This window comes from Telmatherina bonti, assembly GCF_933228915.1.
Source record: "Telmatherina bonti genome assembly, chromosome: 9".
Taxonomy (NCBI): Eukaryota; Metazoa; Chordata; class Actinopteri; order Atheriniformes; family Telmatherinidae; genus Telmatherina; species Telmatherina bonti.
Window position 1 is genome coordinate 40,111,861 of NC_136627.1, and position 22,851 is coordinate 40,134,711.

Below are 22,851 nucleotides of genomic sequence, written 5' to 3' on the forward strand. Positions count from 1 at the left end.
GACCTGACCCGACTGGACCCTATCCGACCGGACCTGACCCGACCGGACCCGACCGTACCTGACCTGACTGGACCCTATCCGACCGGACCTGACCTGACTGGACCCTATCCGACCGGACCTGACCTGACTGGACCCGACCCGCCGGACCGGACCTGACCCGCCGGACCCAACCCGACCTGACCCGACCCGACGCACGGGACCCGACCCGACTGGACCTGACCCGACTGGACCCGACCGGACCTGACCCGACTGGACCTGTCCGACTGGACCTGTCCCGACTGGACCGGACCCGACTGGACCCTATCCGACCGGACCTGACCCGACTGGACCCTGTCTGACTGGACCGGACCCGACTGCACCCGACCGGACCTGACCCGACTGGGCCTGTCCGACTGGACCTGTCCCGACTGGACCTGACCCGACTGGACCCGACCGGACCTGACCCGACTGGACCCTATCCGACCAGACCTGACCCCACTGGACCCAACCGGTCCTGTCCCGACTGGACCTGACCTGACTGGACCCTATCCGACCGGACCTGACCCCACTGGACCCGACCGGTCCTGTCCCGACCGGACCTGACCCGACTGGACCCTATCCGACCCGACCTGACCCCACTGGACCCGACCGGTCCTGTCCCGACTGGACCTGACCTGACTGGACCCTATCCGACCGGACCTGACCCGACTGGACCCTATCCGACCGGACCTGACCCGACCGGACCCGACCGGACCTGACCTGACTGGACCCTATCCGACCGGACCTGACCTGACTGGACCCTATCCGACCGGACCTGACCCGACCGGACCTGACCCGACTGGACCCGACCGGACCTGTCCCGACTGGACCCGACCGGACCCAACCGGACCTGTCCCGACTGGACCCGACCGGACCCAACCGGACCTGACCTGACTGGACCCTATCCGACCGGACCTGACCCGACGGGACCTGACCTGACTGGACCCTATCCGACTGAACCCGACCCGCCGGACCCGACCTGACCCGACCCGCCGGACCCGACCTGACCTGCCGGACCTGACCTGACTGGACCCTATCCGACTGGACCCGACCCGCCGGACCCGACCTGACCCGACCCGCCGGACCCGACCTGACCTGCCGGACCCGACCTGACCCGCCGGACCCAACCCGACCTGACCCGACCCGACGCACCGGACCCGACCCGACTGGACCCGACCGGACCTGACCCGACTGGACCCTATCCGACCGGACCTGACCCGACTGGACCCGACCCAACTGGACCCTGTCTGACTGGACCCGACCCGACTGCACCCGACCGGACCTGACCCGACTGGGCCTGTCCGACTGGACCTGTCCCGACTGCACCCGACCGGACCTGACCCGACTGGACCCGACCGGACCTGACCCGACTGGACCCTATCCGACCGGACCTGACCCGACTGGACCCGACCAGACCTGACCTGACTGGACCCTATCCGACTGGACCCGACCGGACCTGTCCGACTGGACCTGTCCCGACTGGACCGGACCCGACTGGACCCTATCCGACCGGACCTGACCCAACTGGACCCTGTCTGACTGGACCGGACCCGACTGCACCCGACCGGACCTGACCCGACTGGGCCTGTCCGACTGGACCTGTCCCGACTGGACCTGACCCGACTGGACCCGACCGGACCTGACCCGACTGGACCTGACCCGACCGGTCCTGTCCCGACTGGACCTGACCCGACCGTACCTGACCTGACTGGACCCTATCCGACCGGACCTGTCCCGACTGGACCTGACCCGACCGGTCCTGTCCCGACTGGACCTGACCCGACCGTACCTGACCCGACTGGACCCTATCCGACCGGACCTGACCCCACTGGACCCGACCCGACTGGACCCGACCGGACCTGACCCGACTGGACCCGACCGGACCTGACCCGACTGGACCCGACCGGACCTGACCCGACTGGACCCTATCCGACCCGACCTGACCACACTGGACCCGACCGGACCTGACCCGACCGGACCCGACCGTACCTGACCTGACTGGACCCTATCTGACCGGACCTGACCCGACTGGACCCTATCCGACCGGACCTGACCCGACTGGACCCTATCCGACCGGACCTGAACCCGACTGGACCCTATCCGACCGGACCTGACCCGACTGGACCCTATCCGACCGGACCTGACCCGACTGGACCCTATCCGACCGGACCTGACCTGACTGGACCCTATCCGACCGGACCGGACCTGACCTGACTGGACCCTATCCGACCGGACCTGACCCGACCGGACCTGACCTGACTGGACCCTATCCGACTGGACCCGACCCGCCGGACCCGACCTGAACAGCCGGACCCGACCTGACCCGACCCGCCGGACCCGACCTGACCCGACCCGACGCACCGGACCCGACCCGACTGGACCTGACCCGACTGGACCCGACCCGACTGGACCCTATCTGACTGGACCGGACCCGACTGCACCCGACCGGACCTGACCCGACTGGACCCACCGGACCCGACCTGACCTGCCGGACCCAACCCGACCTGACCCGACCCAACTGGACCCGAACTGACTGGACCCTATCTGACTGGACCGGACCCGACTGCACCCGACCGGACCGGACCCGACTGCACCCGACCGGACCTGACCCGACTGCACCCGACCGGACCTGACCCGACTGGACCTGACCCGACTGGACACGACCGGACCTGACCCGACTGGACCTGTCCGACTGGACCCGACCTGACTGGACCCTATCCGACCCGACCGGACCTGACCCGACTGGACCCGACCCGACCGGACCCGACCGGACCTGACCCGACTGGACCTGACCCGACTGGACACGACCGGACCTGACCCGACTGGACCTGTCCGACTGGACCCGACCTGACTGGACCCTATCCGACCCGACGTGACCTGACCCGACTGGACCCGACCCGACCGGACCTGTCCCGACTGGACCTGACCCGACTGGACCCGACCCGACCGGACCCGACCCGACCGGACCTGACCCGACCCGACCGGACCTGACCCGACCGGACCTGACCCAACTGGACCTGACCCGACTGGACCCGACCGGACCCGACCCGACCCGACCGGACCTGACCCGACTGGACCTGTCCGACTGGACCTGACCCGACTGGACCCGACTGGACCTGACCCGACTGGACCCGACCGGACCTGACCCGACCGGACCTGACCCGACTGGACCCGACCCAACTGGACCCTGTCTGACTGGACTGGACCCGACTGCACCCGACCGGACCTGACCGGACTGGACCTGACCCGACTGGACCCGACCGGACCTGACCCGACTGGACCCTATCCGACCGGACCTGACCCGACTGGACCCGACCGGTCCTGTCCCGACTGGACCTGACCCGACCGGACCCAACCGGACCTGACCTGACTGGACCCTAGCCGACCGGACCTGACCTGACGGGACCTGACCTGACTGGACCCTATCCGACTGGACCCGACCCGCCGGACCCGACCTGACCCGACCCGCCGGACCCGACCTGACCTGACCCGACCCCACGCACCGGACCCGACCTGACCGGACTGACCCGACCCGACCGGACCCAACCCAATTGGACCGACCCGACCCGACCCGCCGTACCCGACCCGACTGGACCCGACCCAATTGGACCGACCCGACCCGACCCGCCGTACTCGACCCGACTGGACCCGACCCGCCGGACCCAACCTGACCCGACCGGACCCAACCCAATTGGACCGACCCGACCCGACCCGCCGTACCCGACCCGACTGGACCCGACCCGCCGGACCCAACCTGACCCGCCGGACCCAACCCGACCTGACCCGACCCGACGCGCCGGACCAGACCCGACCGGACCCAACCCACCGGACTCGACCCGACCCGATTGGACCGACCCGACTGGACCCGACCCGACCGGACCCGACCGGACCTGACCCGACCGGACCCTATCCGACCAGACCAGACCCGACTGGACCCGACCCGACTGGACCCGACCCGACTGGACCTGCCTCGACTGGACCGGACCTGACCCGACTGGACCTGTCCGACTGGACCCGACCCGACTGGACCTGACCCGACTGGACCTGTCCGACTGGACCCGACCCGACTGGACCTGACCCGACTGGACCCGACCGGACCCGACCCGACCCGACCGGACCTGACCCGACTGGACCTGTCCGACTGGACCTGACCCGACTGGACCCGACCGGACCCGACCCGACCCGACCGGACCTGACCCGACTGGACCTGTCCGACTGGACCTGACCCGACCGGACTTGACCTGACTGGACCTGTCCGACTGGACCTGACACGACTGGACCCGACCTGACCCGACCTGACTGGACCCTATCCGACCGTACCTGACCTGACTGGACCCTATCCGACCGGACCTGACCCGACCGGACCTGACCTGACTGGACCCTATCCGACTGGACCCGACCCGCCGGACCCGACCTGACCTGCCGGACCCGACCCGCCGGACCCGACCTGACCCGCCGGACCCGACCCGCCGGACCCGACCTGACCCGCCGGACCCAACCCGACCTGACCCGACCCGACGCACCGGACCCGACCCGACTGGACCTGACCCGACTGGACCCGACCCGACTGGACCCTATCTGACTGGACCCGACCCGACTGGACCCTATCTGACTGGACCCGACCAGACCCGACCTGACTGGACCCTATCCGACCAGACCGGACCCGACTGCACCCGACCAGACCCGACCTGACTGGACCCGACCAGACCCGACCTGACTGGACCCTATCCGACCAGACCTGACCCGACTGGACCCGACCGGACCTGACCCGACTGGACCCTAGCCGACCGGACCTGACCCGACTGGACCCGACCCAACTGGACCCTGTCTGACTGGACTGGACCCGACTGCACCCGACCGGACCTGACCCGACTGGACCTGTCCCGACTGGACCTGTCCCGACTGGACCTGACCCGACTGGACCCTATCCGACCGGACCTGTCCCGACTGGACCTGACCCGACTGGACCTGTCCCGACTGGACCTGACCCGACTGGACCCTATCCGACCGGACCTGTCCCGACTGGACCTGACCCGACTGGACCCTATCCGACCGGACCTGACCCGACTGGACCCGACCGGTCCTGTCCCGACTGGACCTGACCCGACCGGACCCGACCGGACCCAACCGGACCTGACCTGACTGGACCCTATCCGACCGGACCTGACCTGACTGGACCCTATCCAACTGGACCCGACCCGCCGGACCCGACCTGACCCTACCCGCCGGACCCGACCTGACCCGCCGGACCCAACCCGACCTGACCCGACCGGACTGACCCGACCCGACCGGACCCAACCCAATTGGACCGACCCGACCCGCCGTACCCGACCCGACTGGACCCGACCCGCCGGACCCAACCTGACCCGCCGGACCCGACCCGACCTGACCCGACCCGACGCGCCGGACCAGACCCGACCGGACCCAACCCACCGGACTCGACCCGACCCGATTGGACCGACCCGACTGGACCCAACCCGCCGGACCTGACCTGACTGGACCCGACCAGACCCGACCTGACTGGACCCTATCTGACCGGACCTGACACGACTGGACCCGACCAGACACGACCTGACTGGACCCTATCCGACCAGACCAGACCCGACTGGACCCTATCCGACCAGACCAGACCCGACTGGACCCTATCCGACCAGACCAGACCCGACTGGACCCTATCCGACCAGACCTGACCCGAACGGACCTGCCTCGACTGGACCGGACCTGACCCGACTGGACCCTATCCGACCGGACCTGACCGGACCTGACCTGACTGGACCCTATCCGACCCGACCGGACCCGACCGGACCCGACCGGACCTGACCCGACCGGACCCGACCGGACCTGACCTGACTGGACCCTATCCGACTGGACCTGACCCGACCGGACCCGACCTGACTGGACCCTATCCGACCGGACCCGACCCGACTGGACCCGCCGGACCCAACCCGTCCTGACTGGACCTGACCCGACTGGACCCGACCGGACTTGACCTGACTGGACCCTATCCGACCGGACCGGACCCGACCGGACCCGACCTGACTGGACCCTATCCAACCGGACCGGACCCGACTGGACCCGCCGGACCCAACCCGTCCTGACTGGACCTGACCCGACTGGACCCGACCGGACTTGACCTGACTGGACCCTATCCGACCGGACCGGACCCGACCGGACCCGACCTGACTGGACCCTATCCGACCGGACCTGACCCGACTGGACCCGCCGGACCCAACCCGTCCTGACTGGACCTGACCCAACTGGACCCGACCGGACTTGACCTGACTGGACCCTATCCGACCGGACCCGACCGGACCTGTCCCAACCGGACCTGACCCGACTGGACCCGACCGGACCTGACCTGACTGGACCCTATCCGACTGGACCTGACTCGACTGGACCCAACCGGACCTGTCCCGACCGGACCTGACCTTACTGGACCCTATCCGACTGGACCTGACCCGACTGGACCCGACCAGACCTGACCTGACTGGACCCTATCCGACTGGACCTGACTCGACTGGACCCAACCGGACCTGTCCCGACCGGACCTGACCCGACTTGACCTGACCTTACTGGACCCTATCCGACTGGACCTGACCCGACTGGACCCGACCAGACCTGACCTGACTGGACCCGACCGGACCTGACCTGACCTGACTGGACCCTTTCCGACTGGACCTGACTCGACTGGACCCAACCGGACCTGTCCCGACCGGACCTGACCCGACTGGACCCGACCGGACCTGACCTTACTGGACCCTATCCGACTGGACCTGACCCGACTGGACCCGACCAGACCTGACCTGACTGGACCCGACTGGACCCGACCTGACCTGAAAAGCTGGACCCAGTTGGACCTGACCCAGAACCGGTCTCATACATGTTCCCGTTTCTGTCCTCAGGGTCAGAGGGTCCTCGCCGCCTCGTACGACAAATCGGCCATGTTGTGGCGGCTGGATGACTCTGTTCCCAAGGTAACGGACGTTGTATTGCAAAACGCCGCTTCATGTCTCCGTGGAGAAAACGTGATGCGAGGAAGAAACAGGAAGTTGTGCCTAAAACATCTGGGCTGGAACTAAGTAGTTGGATTACTGTCAGCGCGACGGAGTAGTCTGATTACTGTCGGTGCGTCGGAGTAGTCTGATTACTGTCGGTGCGTCGGAGTAGTCTGATTACTGTCGGTGCATCGGAGTAGTCTGATTACTGTCGGCGCGTCGGAGTAGTCTGATTACTGTCGGCGCGTCGGAGTAGTCTGATTACTGTCGGTGCATCGGAGTAGTCTGATTACTGTCGGTGCATCGGAGTAGTCTGATTACTGTCGGCGCGTCGGAGTAGTCTGATTACTGTCGGCGCGTCGGAGTAGTCTGATTACTGTCGACGTGTCGGAGTAGTCTGATTACTGTCGACGCGTCGGAGTAGTCTGATTACTGTCGGCGCGTCGGAGTAGTCTGATTACTGTCGGCGCGACGGAGTAGTCTGATTACTGTCGGTGCGTCGGAGTAGTCTGATTACTGTCGGCGCGAGATTACTGTCGGCGCGTCGGAGTAGTCTGATTACTGTCGGCGCGTCGGAGTAGTCTGATTACTGTCGGCGCGACGGAGTAGTCTGATTACTGTCGGCGCGACGGAGTAGTCTGATTACTGTCGGCGCGACGGAGTAGTCTGATTACTGTCGGCGCGACGGAGTAGTCTGATTACTACAGTTAACAGTCTGCCATGTTCCGCCAGCATCACATGCCTGTTGCTACGGTTAAGCCTGTCACATCCTCCACGAGAAGACAGAACTTTTTTTTTTCTTGTTCTCGAGGCTCCGAGAAGAAAATGACGTCATTTTGTTCTCGCGGACGTGTTTGAGGACAGTTCTTGACACACCGGGTTGCAGAACTTTTTTCTTGCGGGGCTGCGAGAAGTATTGTGTGATTGGTCAGACATGTGAGGTGGGCGTGGTTAACACGGAGAAAGCAGGAAGCGGAGTTGCTGCTTCCGTGTTTTTACTGCTGCAGGTAAAACGGATTGTTTTGATAAAACAGCTGATCGAGCTTTTTTATCAAAAAAGAAAAGAATCAAGCCCCGCCCCTTTATGTGAGCATGCTTTGATCTTGATGTGAAACCTGGCTGGATTACTGGTTGGATGACCAGTTTGGTCTTTCCGCTGGTCCAGATCCTGGAGGTCCAGATACTGGAGGTCCAACCAGGCTGCTGGTCTGAACTTTTACTGCTTTCAGAACCTCACATCCTGTGTGTGTTTGTGTGTGTGTGTGTGGGTGTCAGGTGACGCTGACAGGACACAGCAGGAAGGTGACGGCGGCCCGGTTCATCTGGCATCCCCACCAGGTGGTGACTGGAAGTGCCGACCGGACCGTCCGGTTCTGGGACCTGAACCGGGCCGCTTGTGAGTGGACGTCCGTCCTGTCTGCTGATTGGCTGAGCTGCTCCAGGTGTGCGTGTATCAGGTGTGTGTGTCATTGCAGGTGTGCAGCAGGTGTCGGCGTCGTCGTTCTGCAGCGACGTGGTCTGCTCGGAGAACTCAGTCATCAGCGGTCACTTCGACTGTAAGATCCGGGTCTGGGACAGCAGGTGTGCCTCTTCATCATCATCATCATCATCATCTGTCCTTACCCTGCTAACTGTTTCCAAGGCGACTCTGTCTGCCTCAGTTACCTAGCAACAGCTCATCCCACGCAGCCCCCTTCCCTTCCTGGCAGATAGTGGATCAGAAGATGACGGACAGCTCCGTCCTCCAATCACACGCCGGCTCCCTCGTCTTTCTGCAAGCTGATTGGACAATTCTCAAGAATTTATAAATCTGTTTATTTCATTTATTTGTTTTCATTTTAATTTGTTTTGTTGTTAAATGCCGAAGCATGACAACATTTTAAAAAAATCCTGATTATTTAACATCATTTTTACAATCTAAATCATACGCTAAATCATAATTTATTAATTTTTAAAGAAGTAAAAACAATGAAAACATGACAGCAGTGATAGACACATCTCAATCGTTCTGCTATTTCTGAGGCTGAAATGTTCAGACACTCTTCCGTGTTAGTTCTGTCCCAAAGAGCGGACGTTGCAGAGAAACGGGGACGCCAGACCACAACGGCCGCGCCGATCGGGTCTATGTGCAGTTCAGGGAGGGAGACCACAGCTTATCTAAATGAGTCTGGTTCCCTCTCAGAACAGGAGCCGATGTACGCTAGCGTTCTGCACGGAGGGCGGAGATCTGCTGACCGATGGCATGACACCAGTCTTCTGCAAACTCACACAAAACTCATACAGGTGGTTGGAGACGCGTCAACAGGAACGACTCGACGATTTTAGTCGGGTTTTCTAAGAGACGGTTAAAATGTGAATTCATCTGAAGCCGGCTGGAAAACTGTCGGCGTGTTACACCCTGTTTAGTTCGTACTGGTCCAGAAGATGCTGGTTTAGACCCTGTTTAGTTCGTACTGGTCCAGAAGATGCTGGTTTAGACCCTGTTTAGTTCGTACTGGTCCAGAAGATGCTGGTTTAGACCCTGTTTAGTTCGTACTGGTCCAGAAGATGCTGGTTTAGACCCTGTTTAGTTCGTACTGGTCCAGAAGATGCTGGTTTAGACCCTGTTTAGTTCGTACTGGTCCAGAAGATGCTGGTTTAGACCCTGTTTAGTTCGTACTGGTCCAGAAGATGCTGGTTTAGACCCTGTTTAGTTCGTACTGGTCCAGAAGATGCTGGTTTAGACCCTGTTTAGTTCGTACTGGTCCAGAAGATGCTGGTTTAGACCCTGTTTAGTTCGTACTGGTCCAGAAGATACTGGTTTAGACCCTGTTTAGTTCGTACTGGTCCAGAAGATGCTGGTTTAGACCCTGTTTAGTTCGTACTGGTCCAGAAGATGCTGGTTTAGACCCTGTTTAGTTCGTACTGGTCCAGAAGATGCTGGTTTAGACCCTGTTTAGTTCGTACTGGTCCAGAAGATGCTGGTTTAGACCCTGTTTAGTTCGTACTGGTCCAGAAGATGCTGGTTTAGACCCTGTTTAGTTCGTACTGGTCCAGAAGATGCTGGTTTAGACCCTGTTTAGTTCGTACTGGTCCAGAAGATGCTGGTTTAGACCCTGTTTAGTTCGTACTGGTCCAGAAGATGCTGGTTTAGACCCTGTTTAGTTCGTACTGGTCCAGAAGATACTGGTTTAGACCCTGTTTAGTTCGTACTGGTCCAGAAGATGCTGGTTTAGACCCTGTTTAGTTCGTACTGGTCCAGAAGATGCTGGTTTAGACCCTGTTTAGTTCGTACTGGTCCAGAAGATACTGGTTTAGACCCTGTTTAGTTCGTACTGGTCCAGAAGATGCTGGTTTAGACCCTGTTTAGTTCGTACTGGTCCAGAAGATGCTGGTTTAGACCCTGTTTAGTTCGTACTGGTCCAGAAGATGCTGGTTTAGACCCTGTTTAGTTCGTACTGGTCCAGAAGATACTGGTTTAGACCCTGTTTAGTTCGTACTGGTCGAGAAGATGCTGGTTTAGACCCTGTTTAGTTCGTACTGGTCCAGAAGATACTGGTTTAGACCCTGTTTAGTTCGTACTGGTCCAGAAGATGCTGGTTTAGACCCTGTTTAGTTCGTACTGGTCCAGAAGATGCTGGTTTAGACCCTGTTTAGTTCGTACTGGTCCAGAAGATGCTGGTTTAGACCCTGTTTAGTTCGTACTGGTCCAGAAGATACTGGTTTAGACCCTGTTTAGTTCGTACTGGTCCAGAAGATGCTGGTTTAGACCCTGTTTAGTTCGTACTGGTCCAGAAGATGCTGGTTTAGACCCTGTTTAGTTCGTACTGGTCCAGAAGATGCTGGTTTAGACCCTGTTTAGTTCGTACTGGTCCAGAAGATACTGGTTTAGACCCTGTTTAGTTCGTACTGGTCCAGAAGATGCTGGTTTAGACCCTGTTTAGTTCGTACTGGTCCAGAAGATACTGGTTTAGACCCTGTTTAGTTCGTACTGGTCCAGAAGATACTGGTTTAGACCCTGTTTAGTTCGTACTGGTCCAGAAGATGCTGGTTTAGACCCTGTTTAGTTCGTACTGGTCCAGAAGATGCTGGTTTAGACCCTGTTTAGTTCGTACTGGTCCAGAAGATACTGGTTTAGACCCTGTTTAGTTCGTACTGGTCCAGAAGATACTGGTTTAGACCCTGTTTAGTTCGTACTGGTCCAGAAGATGCTGGTTTAGACCCTGTTTAGTTCGTACTGGTCCAGAAGATGCTGGTTTAGACCCTGTTTAGTTCGTACTGGTCCAGAAGATGCTGGTTTAGACCCTGTTTAGTTCGTACTGGTCGAGAAGATGCTGGTTTAGACCCTGTTTAGTTCGTACTGGTCCAGAAGATGCTGGTTTAGACCCTGTTTAGTTCGTACTGGTCGAGAAGATGCTGGTTTAGACCCTGTTTAGTTCGTACTGGTCCAGAAGATGCTGGTTTAGACCCTGTTTAGTTCGTACTGGTCCAGAAGATGCTGGTTTAGACCCTGTTTAGTTCGTACTGGTCCAGAAGATGCTGGTTTAGACCCTGTTTAGTTCGTACTGGTCGAGAAGATGCTGGTTTAGACCCTGTTTAGTTCGTACTGGTCCAGAAGATGCTGGTTTAGACCCTGTTTAGTTCGTACTGGTCCAGAAGATGCTGGTTTAGACCCTGTTTAGTTCGTACTGGTCGAGAAGATGCTGGTTTAGACCCTGTTTAGTTCGTACTGGTCGAGAAGATGCTGGTTTAGACCCTGTTTAGTTCGTACTGGTCCAGAAGATGCTGGTTTAGACCCTGTTTAGTTCGTACTGGTCCAGAAGATGCTGGTTTAGACCCTGTTTAGTTCGTACTGGTCCAGAAGATGCTGGTTTAGACCCTGTTTAGTTCGTACTGGTCCAGAAGATGCTGGTTTAGACCCTGTTTAGTTCGTACTGGTCCAGAAGATACTGGTTTAGACCCTGTTTAGTTCGTACTGGTCCAGAAGATGCTGGTTTAGACCCTGTTTAGTTCGTACTGGTCCAGAAGATGCTGGTTTAGACCCTGTTTAGTTCGTACTGGTCCAGAAGATGCTGGTTTAGACCCTGTTTAGTTCGTACTGGTCCAGAAGATGCTGGTTTAGACCCTGTTTAGTTCGTACTGGTCGAGAAGATGCTGGTTTAGACCCTGTTTAGTTCGTACTGGTCCAGAAGATGCTGGTTTAGACCCTGTTTAGTTCGTACTGGTCCAGAAGATGCTGGTTTAGACCCTGTTTAGTTCGTACTGGTCCAGAAGATGCTGGTTTAGACCCTGTTTAGTTCGTACTGGTCCAGAAGATACTGGTTTAGACCCTGTTTAGTTCGTACTGGTCCAGAAGATGCTGGTTTAGACCCTGTTTAGTTCGTACTGGTCCAGAAGATGCTGGTTTAGACCCTGTTTAGTTCGTACTGGTCCAGAAGATGCTGGTTTAGACCCTGTTTAGTTCGTACTGGTCCAGAAGATGCTGGTTTAGACCCTGTTTAGTTCGTACTGGTCCAGAAGATACTGGTTTAGACCCTGTTTAGTTCGTACTGGTCCAGAAGATACTGGTTTAGACCCTGTTTAGTTTGTACTGGTCCAGAAGATGCTGGTTTAGACCCTGTTTAGTTCGTACTGGTCCAGAAGATGCTGGTTTAGACCCTGTTTAGTTCGTACTGGTCCAGAAGATGCTGGTTTAGACCCTGTTTAGTTCGTACTGGTCCAGAAGATGCTGGTTTAGACCCTGTTTAGTTCGTACTGGTCCAGAAGATGCTGGTTTAGACCCTGTTTAGTTCGTACTGGTCCAGAAGATGCTGGTTTAGACCCTGTTTAGTTCGTACTGGTCCAGAAGATGCTGGTTTAGACCCTGTTTAGTTCGTACTGGTCCAGAAGATGCTGGTTTAGACCCTGTTTAGTTCGTACTGGTCCAGAAGATGCTGGTTTAGACCCTGTTTAGTTCGTACTGGTCCAGAAGATACTGGTTTAGACCCTGTTTAGTTCGTACTGGTCCAGAAGATGCTGGTTTAGACCCTGTTTAGTTCGTACTGGTCCAGAAGATGCTGGTTTAGACCCTGTTTAGTTCGTACTGGTCCAGAAGATGCTGGTTTAGACCCTGTTTAGTTCGTACTGGTCCAGAAGATGCTGGTTTAGACCCTGTTTAGTTCGTACTGGTCGAGAAGATGCTGGTTTAGACCCTGTTTAGTTCGTACTGGTCGAGAAGATGCTGGTTTAGACCCTGTTTAGTTCGTACTGGTCCAGAAGATGCTGGTTTAGACCCTGTTTAGTTCGTACTGGTCCAGAAGATACTGGTTTAGACCCTGTTTAGTTCGTACTGGTCCAGAAGATGCTGGTTTAGACCCTGTTTAGTTCGTACTGGTCCAGAAGATGCTGGTTTAGACCCTGTTTAGTTCGTACTGGTCCAGAAGATGCTGGTTTAGACCCTGTTTAGTTCGTACTGGTCCAGAAGATGCTGGTTTAGACCCTGTTTAGTTCGTACTGGTCCAGAAGATGCTGGTTTAGACCCTGTTTAGTTCGTACTGGTCCAGAAGATGCTGGTTTAGACCCTGTTTAGTTCGTACTGGTCCAGAAGATGCTGGTTTAGACCCTGTTTAGTTCGTACTGGTCCAGAAGATGCTGGTTTAGACCCTGTTTAGTTCGTACTGGTCCAGAAGATGCTGGTTTAGACCCTGTTTAGTTCGTACTGGTCCAGAAGATGCTGGTTTAGACCCTGTTTAGTTCGTACTGGTCCAGAAGATGCTGGTTTAGACCCTGTTTAGTTCGTACTGGTCCAGAAGATGCTGGTTTAGACCCTGTTTAGTTCGTACTGGTCCAGAAGATGCTGGTTTAGACCCTGTTTAGTTCGTACTGGTCCAGAAGATGCTGGTTTAGACCCTGTTTAGTTCGTACTGGTCCAGAAGATACTGGTTTAGACCCTGTTTAGTTCGTACTGGTCCAGAAGATGCTGGTTTAGACCCTGTTTAGTTCGTACTGGTCCAGAAGATACTGGTTTAGACCCTGTTTAGTTCGTACTGGTCCAGAAGATACTGGTTTAGACCCTGTTTAGTTCGTACTGGTCCAGAAGATGCTGGTTTAGACCCTGTTTAGTTCGTACTGGTCCAGAAGATGCTGGTTTAGACCCTGTTTAGTTCGTACTGGTCCAGAAGATGCTGGTTTAGACCCTGTTTAGTTCGTACTGGTCCAGAAGATGCTGGTTTAGACCCTGTTTAGTTCGTACTGGTCCAGAAGATGCTGGTTTAGACCCTGTTTAGTTCGTACTGGTCCAGAAGATGCTGGTTTAGACCCTGTTTAGTTCGTACTGGTCCAGAAGATGCTGGTTTAGACCCTGTTTAGTTCGTACTGGTCCAGAAGATGCTGGTTTAGACCCTGTTTAGTTCGTACTGGTCCAGAAGATGCTGGTTTAGACCCTGTTTAGTTCGTACTGGTCCAGAAGATACTGGTTTAGACCCTGTTTAGTTCGTACTGGTCCAGAAGATGCTGGTTTAGACCCTGTTTAGTTCGTACTGGTCCAGAAGATACTGGTTTAGACCCTGTTTAGTTCGTACTGGTCCAGAAGATACTGGTTTAGACCCTGTTTAGTTCGTACTGGTCCAGAAGATGCTGGTTTAGACCCTGTTTAGTTCGTACTGGTCCAGAAGATGCTGGTTTAGACCCTGTTTAGTTCGTACTGGTCCAGAAGATGCTGGTTTAGACCCTGTTTAGTTCGTACTGGTCCAGAAGATGCTGGTTTAGACCCTGTTTAGTTCGTACTGGTCCAGAAGATGCTGGTTTAGACCCTGTTTAGTTCGTACTGGTCCAGAAGATGCTGGTTTAGACCCTGTTTAGTTCGTACTGGTCCAGAAGATACTGGTTTCCTGTGTGGGAATATATAAGTAGGTCCAGGAGGAACGGCCGGTTCTCCTCAGCAGGAAGCAGAGATCTTCCAAAGACCAGGAAGGGGGGACAGTCCCTCCTCACACATGACATTTCCAGTTTTAAAGTCTGAAGTCAGGTCAGTGAGGAGACCACCACTCTCCATCGGCAGCCGGTGTTTCAAGTTTTAAGCTCGTTCCATCCTCCAGGAGAAGCAAGAACTGAGTTGTTGTCCTCGAGGCTGCAAGAACAAGAAAAAACTTGTTGCTCGGCAGGTCCATCCATCCTCCAAGAGAAGCAGGTCTGCAGCGGGGAGGGGTCACTGCGGGGGGCGAGGTCTGCTTTGTGTGCCATGATCCCGGTTCTTACCTCCGCCGAGGAGGTCATGTTTTTCGCGCCGTCTTTGTGTTCAAGATAACTTAAAAGGTTTCAGACAGATTTTTATAAACAGTTGTTGCAAATGTAAAAATGAAGAAGTGATTAAATTCTGGTGGTGATCCGGATCACCGTTTGGATCCAGGAATGTTTTAAAAGGATTCTTTAACATCGTGCTCGGTGGAGGTTTCCGCTGTCCGAGTTTCTAGTTTCAGATTTAACGAGCAGCTTCGTCCGCGGCGGAGCGGGTCGTGCACGCGGCGGGGCGGGTCGTGCACGCGGCGGGGCGTGCAGGTCACCACCTCGATCAGCTGTTTTACCTGCAGCAGTAAAAACGCGGAAGCAGCAACTCCTCTTTGTGCTTTCTCCATGTTAACCACGCCCAGACATGTTAACCACGCCCAGACATGTTAACCACGCCCAGACGTGTTAGCCACGCCCACACATGTTAACCATCCCCACCGCACATGTCCGACCAATCACACGATACTTCTCGGAGCCCGATGTGTCGAGAACTGTCTTCAAACACGTCCGCAAGAACAAAATGACGTCATTTTCTTCTTGGAGCCTCGAGAACAAGAAGAAAGTTTTGTATTCTGGTGGAGGTAGGAACAAGCTTTAGACGTGGTTTTTCCGACCTCCCAGATGAACCCAGAGACTGCCGAAGTCAGAGAAAACAGTAATTTATCCTCAGAAATCCTGGGAGAACATTCAGACTTATTCTACACTTCCAAGAGAGTGGGAGATCAAACCACCAGATCAGATCAGTAAGGAGAGAAAACTTATGCAAATTATTCAGATCATCAGATATCGTAAGCTCCACATAAACCAGATTCAGACCGTTGGAAATGGACTCTGGGCACCGAAGTTACCCAGAAGCAGAGCCATTAACCAGGACCCTTTCCATGAGGCCACGGCAGATCAGCCTCACCCGCTTCAGATGTTCAGACCGCAGTCCGAACCTTCGCAGAACCTCCAGCAGATGTTGGTATTCTTCTGTCAACAGCTTTGGCTGCTTGTAAAGATACACACAAGATGCTTCCAGATACAGTCTTACCGCTCCGGGTGTACCGCTCCGGGTGTACCGCTCCGGGTGTACCGGTCCGGGTGTACAGCTCCGGGTGTACCGGTCCGGGTGTACAGCTCCGGGTGTACCGCTCCGGGTGTACAGCTCCGGGTGTACAGCTCCGGGTGTACAGCTCCGGGTGTACAGGTCCGGGTGTACAGCTCCGGGTGTACAGGTCCGGGTGTACCGCTCCGGGTGTACCGCTCCGGGTGTACCGCTCCGGGTGTACCGCTCCGGGTGTACAGCTCCGGGTGTACAGCTCCGGGTGTACAGGTCCGGGTGTACAGGTCCGGGTGTACAGGTCCGGGTGTACAGCTCCGGGTGTACAGGTCCGGGTGTACAGCTCCGGGTGTACAGGTCCGGGTGTACAGGTCCGGGTGTACAGCTCCGGGTGTACAGCTCCGGGTGTACAGGTCCGGGTGTACAGGTCCGGGTGTACAGCTCCGGGTGTACCGCTCCGGGTGTACCGCTCCGGGTGTACAGCTCCGGGTGTACAGCTCCGGGTGTACAGGTCCGGGTGTACAGGTCCGGGTGTACAGCTCCGGGTGTACAGGTCCGGGTGTACAGCTCCGGGTGTACAGCTCCGGGTGTACAGCTCCGGGTGTACAGCTCCGGGTGTACCGCTCCGGGTGTACAGGTCCGGGTGTACAGCTCCGGGTGTACAGGTCCGGGTGTACAGGTCCGGGTGTACAGCTCCGGGTGTACAGCTCCGGGTGTACAGGTCCGGGTGTACAGGTCCGGGTGTACAGCTCCGGGTGTACCGCTCCGGGTGTACCGCTCCGGGTGTACCGCTCCGGGTGTACAGCTCCGGGTGTACAGCTCCGGGTGTACAGCTCCGGGTGTACAGGTCCGGGTGTACAGCTCCGGGTGTACAGCTCCGGGTGTACAGCTCCGGGTGTACCGCTCCGGGTGTACAGCTCCGGGTGTACCGCTCCGGGTGTACAGCTCCGGGTGTACAGGTCCGGGTGTACAGCTCCGGGTGTACCGCTCCGGGTGTACAGCTCCGGGTGTACATGTCCGGGTGTACAGGTCCGGGTGTACCGCTCCGGGTGTACAGGTCCGGGTGTACAGGTCCGGGTGTACAGGTCCGGGTGTACCGCTCCGGGTGTACCGCTCCGGGTGTACAGGTCCGGGTGTACAGCTCCGGGTGTACCGCTCCGGGTGTACAGGTCCGGGTGTACAGCTCCGGGTGTACCGCTCCGGGTGTACCGCTCCGGGTGTACCGCTCCGGGTGTACAGCTCCGGGTGTACCGCTCCGGGTGTACCGGTCCGGGTGTACAGCTCCGGGTGTACCGCTCCGGGTGTACCGCTCCGGGTGTACCGCTCCGGGTGTACAGGTCCGGGTGTACCGGTCCGGGTGTACCGGTCCGGGTGTACCGCTCCGGGTGTACCGGTCCGGGTGTACAGCTCCGGGTGTACAGGTCCGGGTGTACAGCTCCGGGTGTACAGGTCCGGGTGTACCGCTCCGGGTGTACCGGTCCGGGTGTACCGGTCCGGGTGTACAGCTCCGGGTGTACAGCTCCGGGTGTACCGGTCCGGGTGTACAGCTCCGGGTGTACAGGTCCGGGTGTACCGCTCCGGGTGTACCGGTCCGGGTGTACCGGTCCGGGTGTACAGGTCCGGGTGTACAGGTCCGGGTGTACAGCTCCGGGTGTACAGGTCCGGGTGTACAGGTCCGGGTGTACAGCTCCGGGTGTACCGGTCCGGGTGTACAGCTCCGGGTGTACCGGTCCGGGTGTACCGGTCCGGGTGTACAGCTCCGGGTGTACCGGTCCGGGTGTACAGCTCCGGGTGTACCGGTCCGGGTGTACCGGTCCGGGTGTACAGCTCCGGGTGTACCGGTCCGGGTGTACAGCTCCGGGTGTACCGGTCCGGGTGTACAGCTCCGGGTGTACCGCTCCGGGTGTACAGGTCCGGGTGTACCGGTCCGGGTGTACAGGTCCGGGTGTACAGGTCCGGGTGTACCGCTCCGGGTGTACCGCTCCGGGTGTACAGGTCCGGGTGTACCGCTCCGGGTGTACAGGTCCGGGTGTACCGCTCCGGGTGTACAGCTCCGGGTGTACCGCTCCGGGTGTACCGCTCCGGGTGTACCGCTCCGGGTGTACAGCTCCGGGTGTACCGCTCCGGGTGTACAGCTCCGGGTGTACCGCTCCGGGTGTACAGCTCCGGGTGTACAGGTCCGGGTGTACCGCTCCGGGTGTACAGCTCCGGGTGTACAGGTCCGGGTGTACAGCTCCGGGTGTACAGGTCCGGGTGTACCGCTCCGGGTGTACAGCTCCGGGTGTACAGGTCCGGGTGTACAGCTCCGGGTGTACAGGTCCGGGTGTACCGCTCCGGGTGTACAGCTCCGGGTGTACAGGTCCGGGTGTACAGCTCCGGGTGTACAGCTCCGGGTGTACCCGCCTCTCGCCTGGTGACCTCTGGCATACGCGCCAGCTTCCCGGCGACCCTGAACCGGACTAAGCGTTTTGAAATGAATAAATAATGAATAATTTACATTTAAAAAGTGCATTTTAAATATAAAAAAAAGAAATCTGATTATTTGTGTGTGTGTGTGTGTGCCTGCGTGCATGCGTGTGTGCGCATGCATGTGTGTGCGCGTCGTCCATCAGATCAGCGAGCTGCGTTCAGGAACTTCCTGCGCAGGGTAAAGTCACCTCGTTGGACCTGAGCTCCGACCACCGCCAGCTGCTTTGCTGTTGCCGTGACAACTGCCTCCAGCTGGCGGACCTGAGGTGGAGCAACGACCGCGTGTGCTTTCGGTAGGAACCGGACCGGGTTTGGGCCTCCAGCCTCCCGCCAGTCGGACTCAGTGTGTGTGTTTGTGTTTCAGAGCCGACGGCTTCATGTGTGGCAGTGACAGCACCAAGGCCGTCATCAGGTGGGTCCAAAAGGTTCTGATCACCACCTTCTGATGTTCTGGTTCGAACAAACTCATTATCATCAGAGATCAGGTTTCAGCTTCTGGTTCTGATTGTCTGATGTTTGAACCGGGTCTGAACAGTTCTGATAGAATGAAGTCATCAGTGTTTCTGTTGATGTCGTCATCCGGTTCTGTATGTAGAACCTGGTTCTGATCCAGTTAAATGGCCCAATCAAAGTAGTTAGTATGTCAACAGTAGGAACCAGATGCTCTATGTTCAAACCTGGTCCAGTTTGATCTGGTCAGGTCTTATAACCAGAACTGGGGTCTGATGACATCATCCAGGTGTTTGTGTCTCCAGTCCTGACAGCTGTTACCTGGCGGCCGGATCAGCCAACGGGACTGTCTACATCTGGAACGTCTCCACTGGAAACCTGGAGACCCACCTCCCCGACAGACACAGGTACCTACCGGATCAGAATCCAGATTGGTTCTGATTCCTCTCATCTTTAAGCCCCGCCCACCCAGTCGTCTCTGTCCCTCTGCAGCTCGTCCATCAGCGCCGTGTCCTGGTCTCTGTCCGGAGAATACGTCGTCAGCGTAGACAAGAGCCGGCGGGCCGTCCTCTGGAGTGACATCTGAAACAGCCAATCAGAGTGAAGCTTCATGGCAACCACAGGACCTGAGGGAAACCGTTGAGATGAAGGGAAGAGGAAAAACTTTATTTAGATTTCACCTGGACATAGACGCTTTGAAACCAGCAGAACCAACAGAACCAGTACAACCAACAGAACCAGTAGAACCATCAGAACCAGCAGAACCAACAGAACCAACAGAACCATGAGAACCAACAGAACCAGTAGAACCAACAGAACCAGTACAACCAACAGAAACTTTAGAACCATCAGAACCAACAGAACCAGCAGAACCAACAGAACCATGAGAACCAACAGAACCAGTAGAACCAACAGAACCAGTAGAACCAACAGAACCAGTAGAACCAACATAAACTGTAGAACCTACAGAACCAATAGAACCAAAAGAAACTGTAGAACCAAAAGAAACTGTAGAACCATCAGAACCAGTACAACCAACAGAACCAGCAGAACCAACAGAAACTTTAGAACCAACAGAACCAGTAGAACCAAAAGAAACTGTAGAACCAACAGAACCAGCAAAACCAGTAGAACCAAAAGAAACTGTAGAACCAACAGAACCAGCAAAACCAGTAGAACCAAAAGAAACTGTAGACCCAACAGAACCAGCAAAACCAGTAGAACCAACAGAAACTGTACAACCAGCAAAACCAGTAGAAACTAACAGAACCAGTAAACCAGCAAAACCAGTAGAGCCAACAGAACCAGCAGAAACTATTCAACCATTAAAAACTGTTTCTATTGGTCTCTAGTAAAATAATTTGGGATGTTTTTATTCTCAGATTGAAACGTTTTTAATCTGTTGCCGCCATTTTTACTACGGTGTGTCTGAATGGACAAAGCTTTAAACCTGCAGTGATGCTTATAAAGCACCATAGAAGAAGAAGTTACCTGCAGTGCAACATGGGTGCTGTCGCACATGAAAGCATCTTTATGGCTGGAAGAAGTTTGTCCTCTGACGGCCACCGTACATTAACAGCCTGCTATACACCCCTCCACCACCAGACGGCAGTGATTCAACTTCGAACGCGTAATCGGGTTGAACCGACTAGTTTTACACGGGATGGGTAACTGACGTGCAGAACCGGAACAGAGGTTCTGATGGTTCTGGATTAGATCTGTTAGAACCAGAAAGAGTTCCTGGCACAAGCTGTTGGACTGGTCCAAACTGGAGATCAGTTACAGAAAGTCCGGATTCCAGATGTAACGTTGCTCATCCAAATGGTACTGATCCAAAAGTGGGACAAAATGAAGTTCTGGTGAGACCAGGAGCTGAAACCGGTTTGGTCAAGTTGCTCTGGTTGGTTCTGGTTCTGGAAAACATCCAGAAAGTGAAAAGCTTCTGGTTCTGATTCTAACTTCCAGGTTTGTTTCGGGTTTTTTCCATATCTGATTCTGAGGAGAACCGCTATTGGACCTTAACAACCTGTAACTGGACCTGAATTGGTTCTGGTTCAGAGACCACTTCTGGATCATCTCAGAAGGAATCAAAGCTTGAAACGTGAAGAACCAGACCGGATGGAGGCAGAACACTTTCCTTCAGTCAGACATTACTGGATATGTGGTTCTGGGTCCGATGCGTGTCTGGGTTCTGCAGAACCACCTGCTGTGAAGAAAGAAACAAGCTCATTACCGAAACTAAATTCAATTCAACTTTATTTATATAGCGTCAAATCAGGGCAATGCCGTCTCAAGACGCTTTACAGACAGACAGGAAAACAATGAAAGCCGATTCAGCCTTTATAAGGAAACCAACAGATCCAGGTCATTATTGATTCCTAATGGGTTCTGTAAGGTCCAGGATCAGGTCTGGGAGAGACCAGGTTCTGGCTCTGACGGGCTGAAGGGAAAGATGTTTTTTTTTGTTTATTGGTTTGTTTTTATTTTGACCTTTTCCTGGACGAAGAGACCCGGGGCAAACAGCTGATCCAGTTTGTTTTTAACTGTTTCCATGGCAACGCGATGTTCAGATCCAATAAACAAATGAAATCAATAAAATGTGTGGAAATTCTGGGATGTATGGATGTGAACCAACCAGGTTCAGGTTTAGGTTCAGGTCTGGATTCAGGTCCAGGTTCAGGTTTAGGTTCAGGTCTGGATTCAGGTTCAGGTTTAGGTTCAGGTCTGGATTCAGGTCCAGGTTCAGGTCTGGATTCAGGTCCAGGTTCAGGTTTAGGTTCAGGTCTGGATTCAGGTCCAGGTTCAGGTTTAGGTTCAGGTCTGGATTCAGGTCCAGGTTCAGGTTTAGGTTCAGGTCTGGATTCAGGTTCAGGTTTAGGTTCAGGTCTGGATTCAGGTCCAGGTTCAGGTTTAGGTTCAGGTCTGGATTCAGGTCCAGGTTCAGGTTTAGGTTCAGGTCTGGATTCAGGTCCAGGTTCAGGTTTAGGTTCAGGTCTGGATTCAGGTCCAGGTTCAGGTTTAGGTTCAGGTCTGGATTCAGGTTCAGGTTTAGGTTCAGGTCTGGATTCAGGTCCAGGTTCAGGTCTGGATTCAGGTCCAGGTTCAGGTTTAGGTTCAGGTCTGGATTCAGGTTCAGGTTTAGGTTCAGGTCTGGATTCAGGTCCAGGTTCAGGTTTAGGTTCAGGTCTGGATTCAGGTCCAGGTTCAGGTTTAGGTTCAGGTCTGGATTCAGGTCCAGGTTCAGGTTTAGGTTCAGGTCTGGATTCAGGTTCAGGTTTAGGTTCAGGTCTGGATTCAGGTCCAGGTTCAGGTGTAGGTTCAGGTCCAGGTTCAGGTTTAGGTTCAGGTCTGGATTCAGGTCCAGGTTCAGGTTTAGGTTCAGGTCTGGATTCAGGTCCAGGTTCAGGTTTAGGTTCAGGTCTGGATTCAGGTTCAGGTTTAGGTTCAGGTCTGGATTCAGGTCCAGGTTCAGGTTTAGGTTCAGGTCTGGATTCAGGTCCAGGTTCAGGTTTAGGTTCAGGTCTGGATTCAGGTCCAGGTTCAGGTTTAGGTTCAGGTCTGGATTCAGGTTCAGGTTTAGGTTCAGGTCTGGATTCAGGTTCAGGTTTAGGTTCAGGTCTGGATTCAGGTCCA

The 22,851-nt window shown here is 56.0% G+C and overlaps 1 protein-coding gene across 1 annotated transcript in view; it reads left to right on the forward strand.

Moving 5' to 3' along the window:
• LOC306760303 (protein Atg16l2-like) overlaps positions 1-21,789 on the forward strand; it is a gene marked incomplete at its 5' end in the record, with an annotated part of 35,327 nt that extends 13,538 nt beyond the window's left edge. Inside the window, 7 exons of the mRNA XM_079246103.1 lie at positions 6,921-6,992; positions 8,289-8,409; positions 8,489-8,594; positions 18,912-19,061; positions 19,133-19,180; positions 19,524-19,625; positions 19,711-21,789. Coding sequence (XP_079102229.1) covers positions 6,921-6,992; positions 8,289-8,409; positions 8,489-8,594; positions 18,912-19,061; positions 19,133-19,180; positions 19,524-19,625; positions 19,711-19,804 — 693 coding nt within the window. The 3' untranslated portion in view covers positions 19,805-21,789. The remainder of the gene's footprint in view (positions 1-6,920; positions 6,993-8,288; positions 8,410-8,488; positions 8,595-18,911; positions 19,062-19,132; positions 19,181-19,523; positions 19,626-19,710) is intronic.
• Between the last annotated feature and the right edge of the window lie 1,062 nt (positions 21,790-22,851).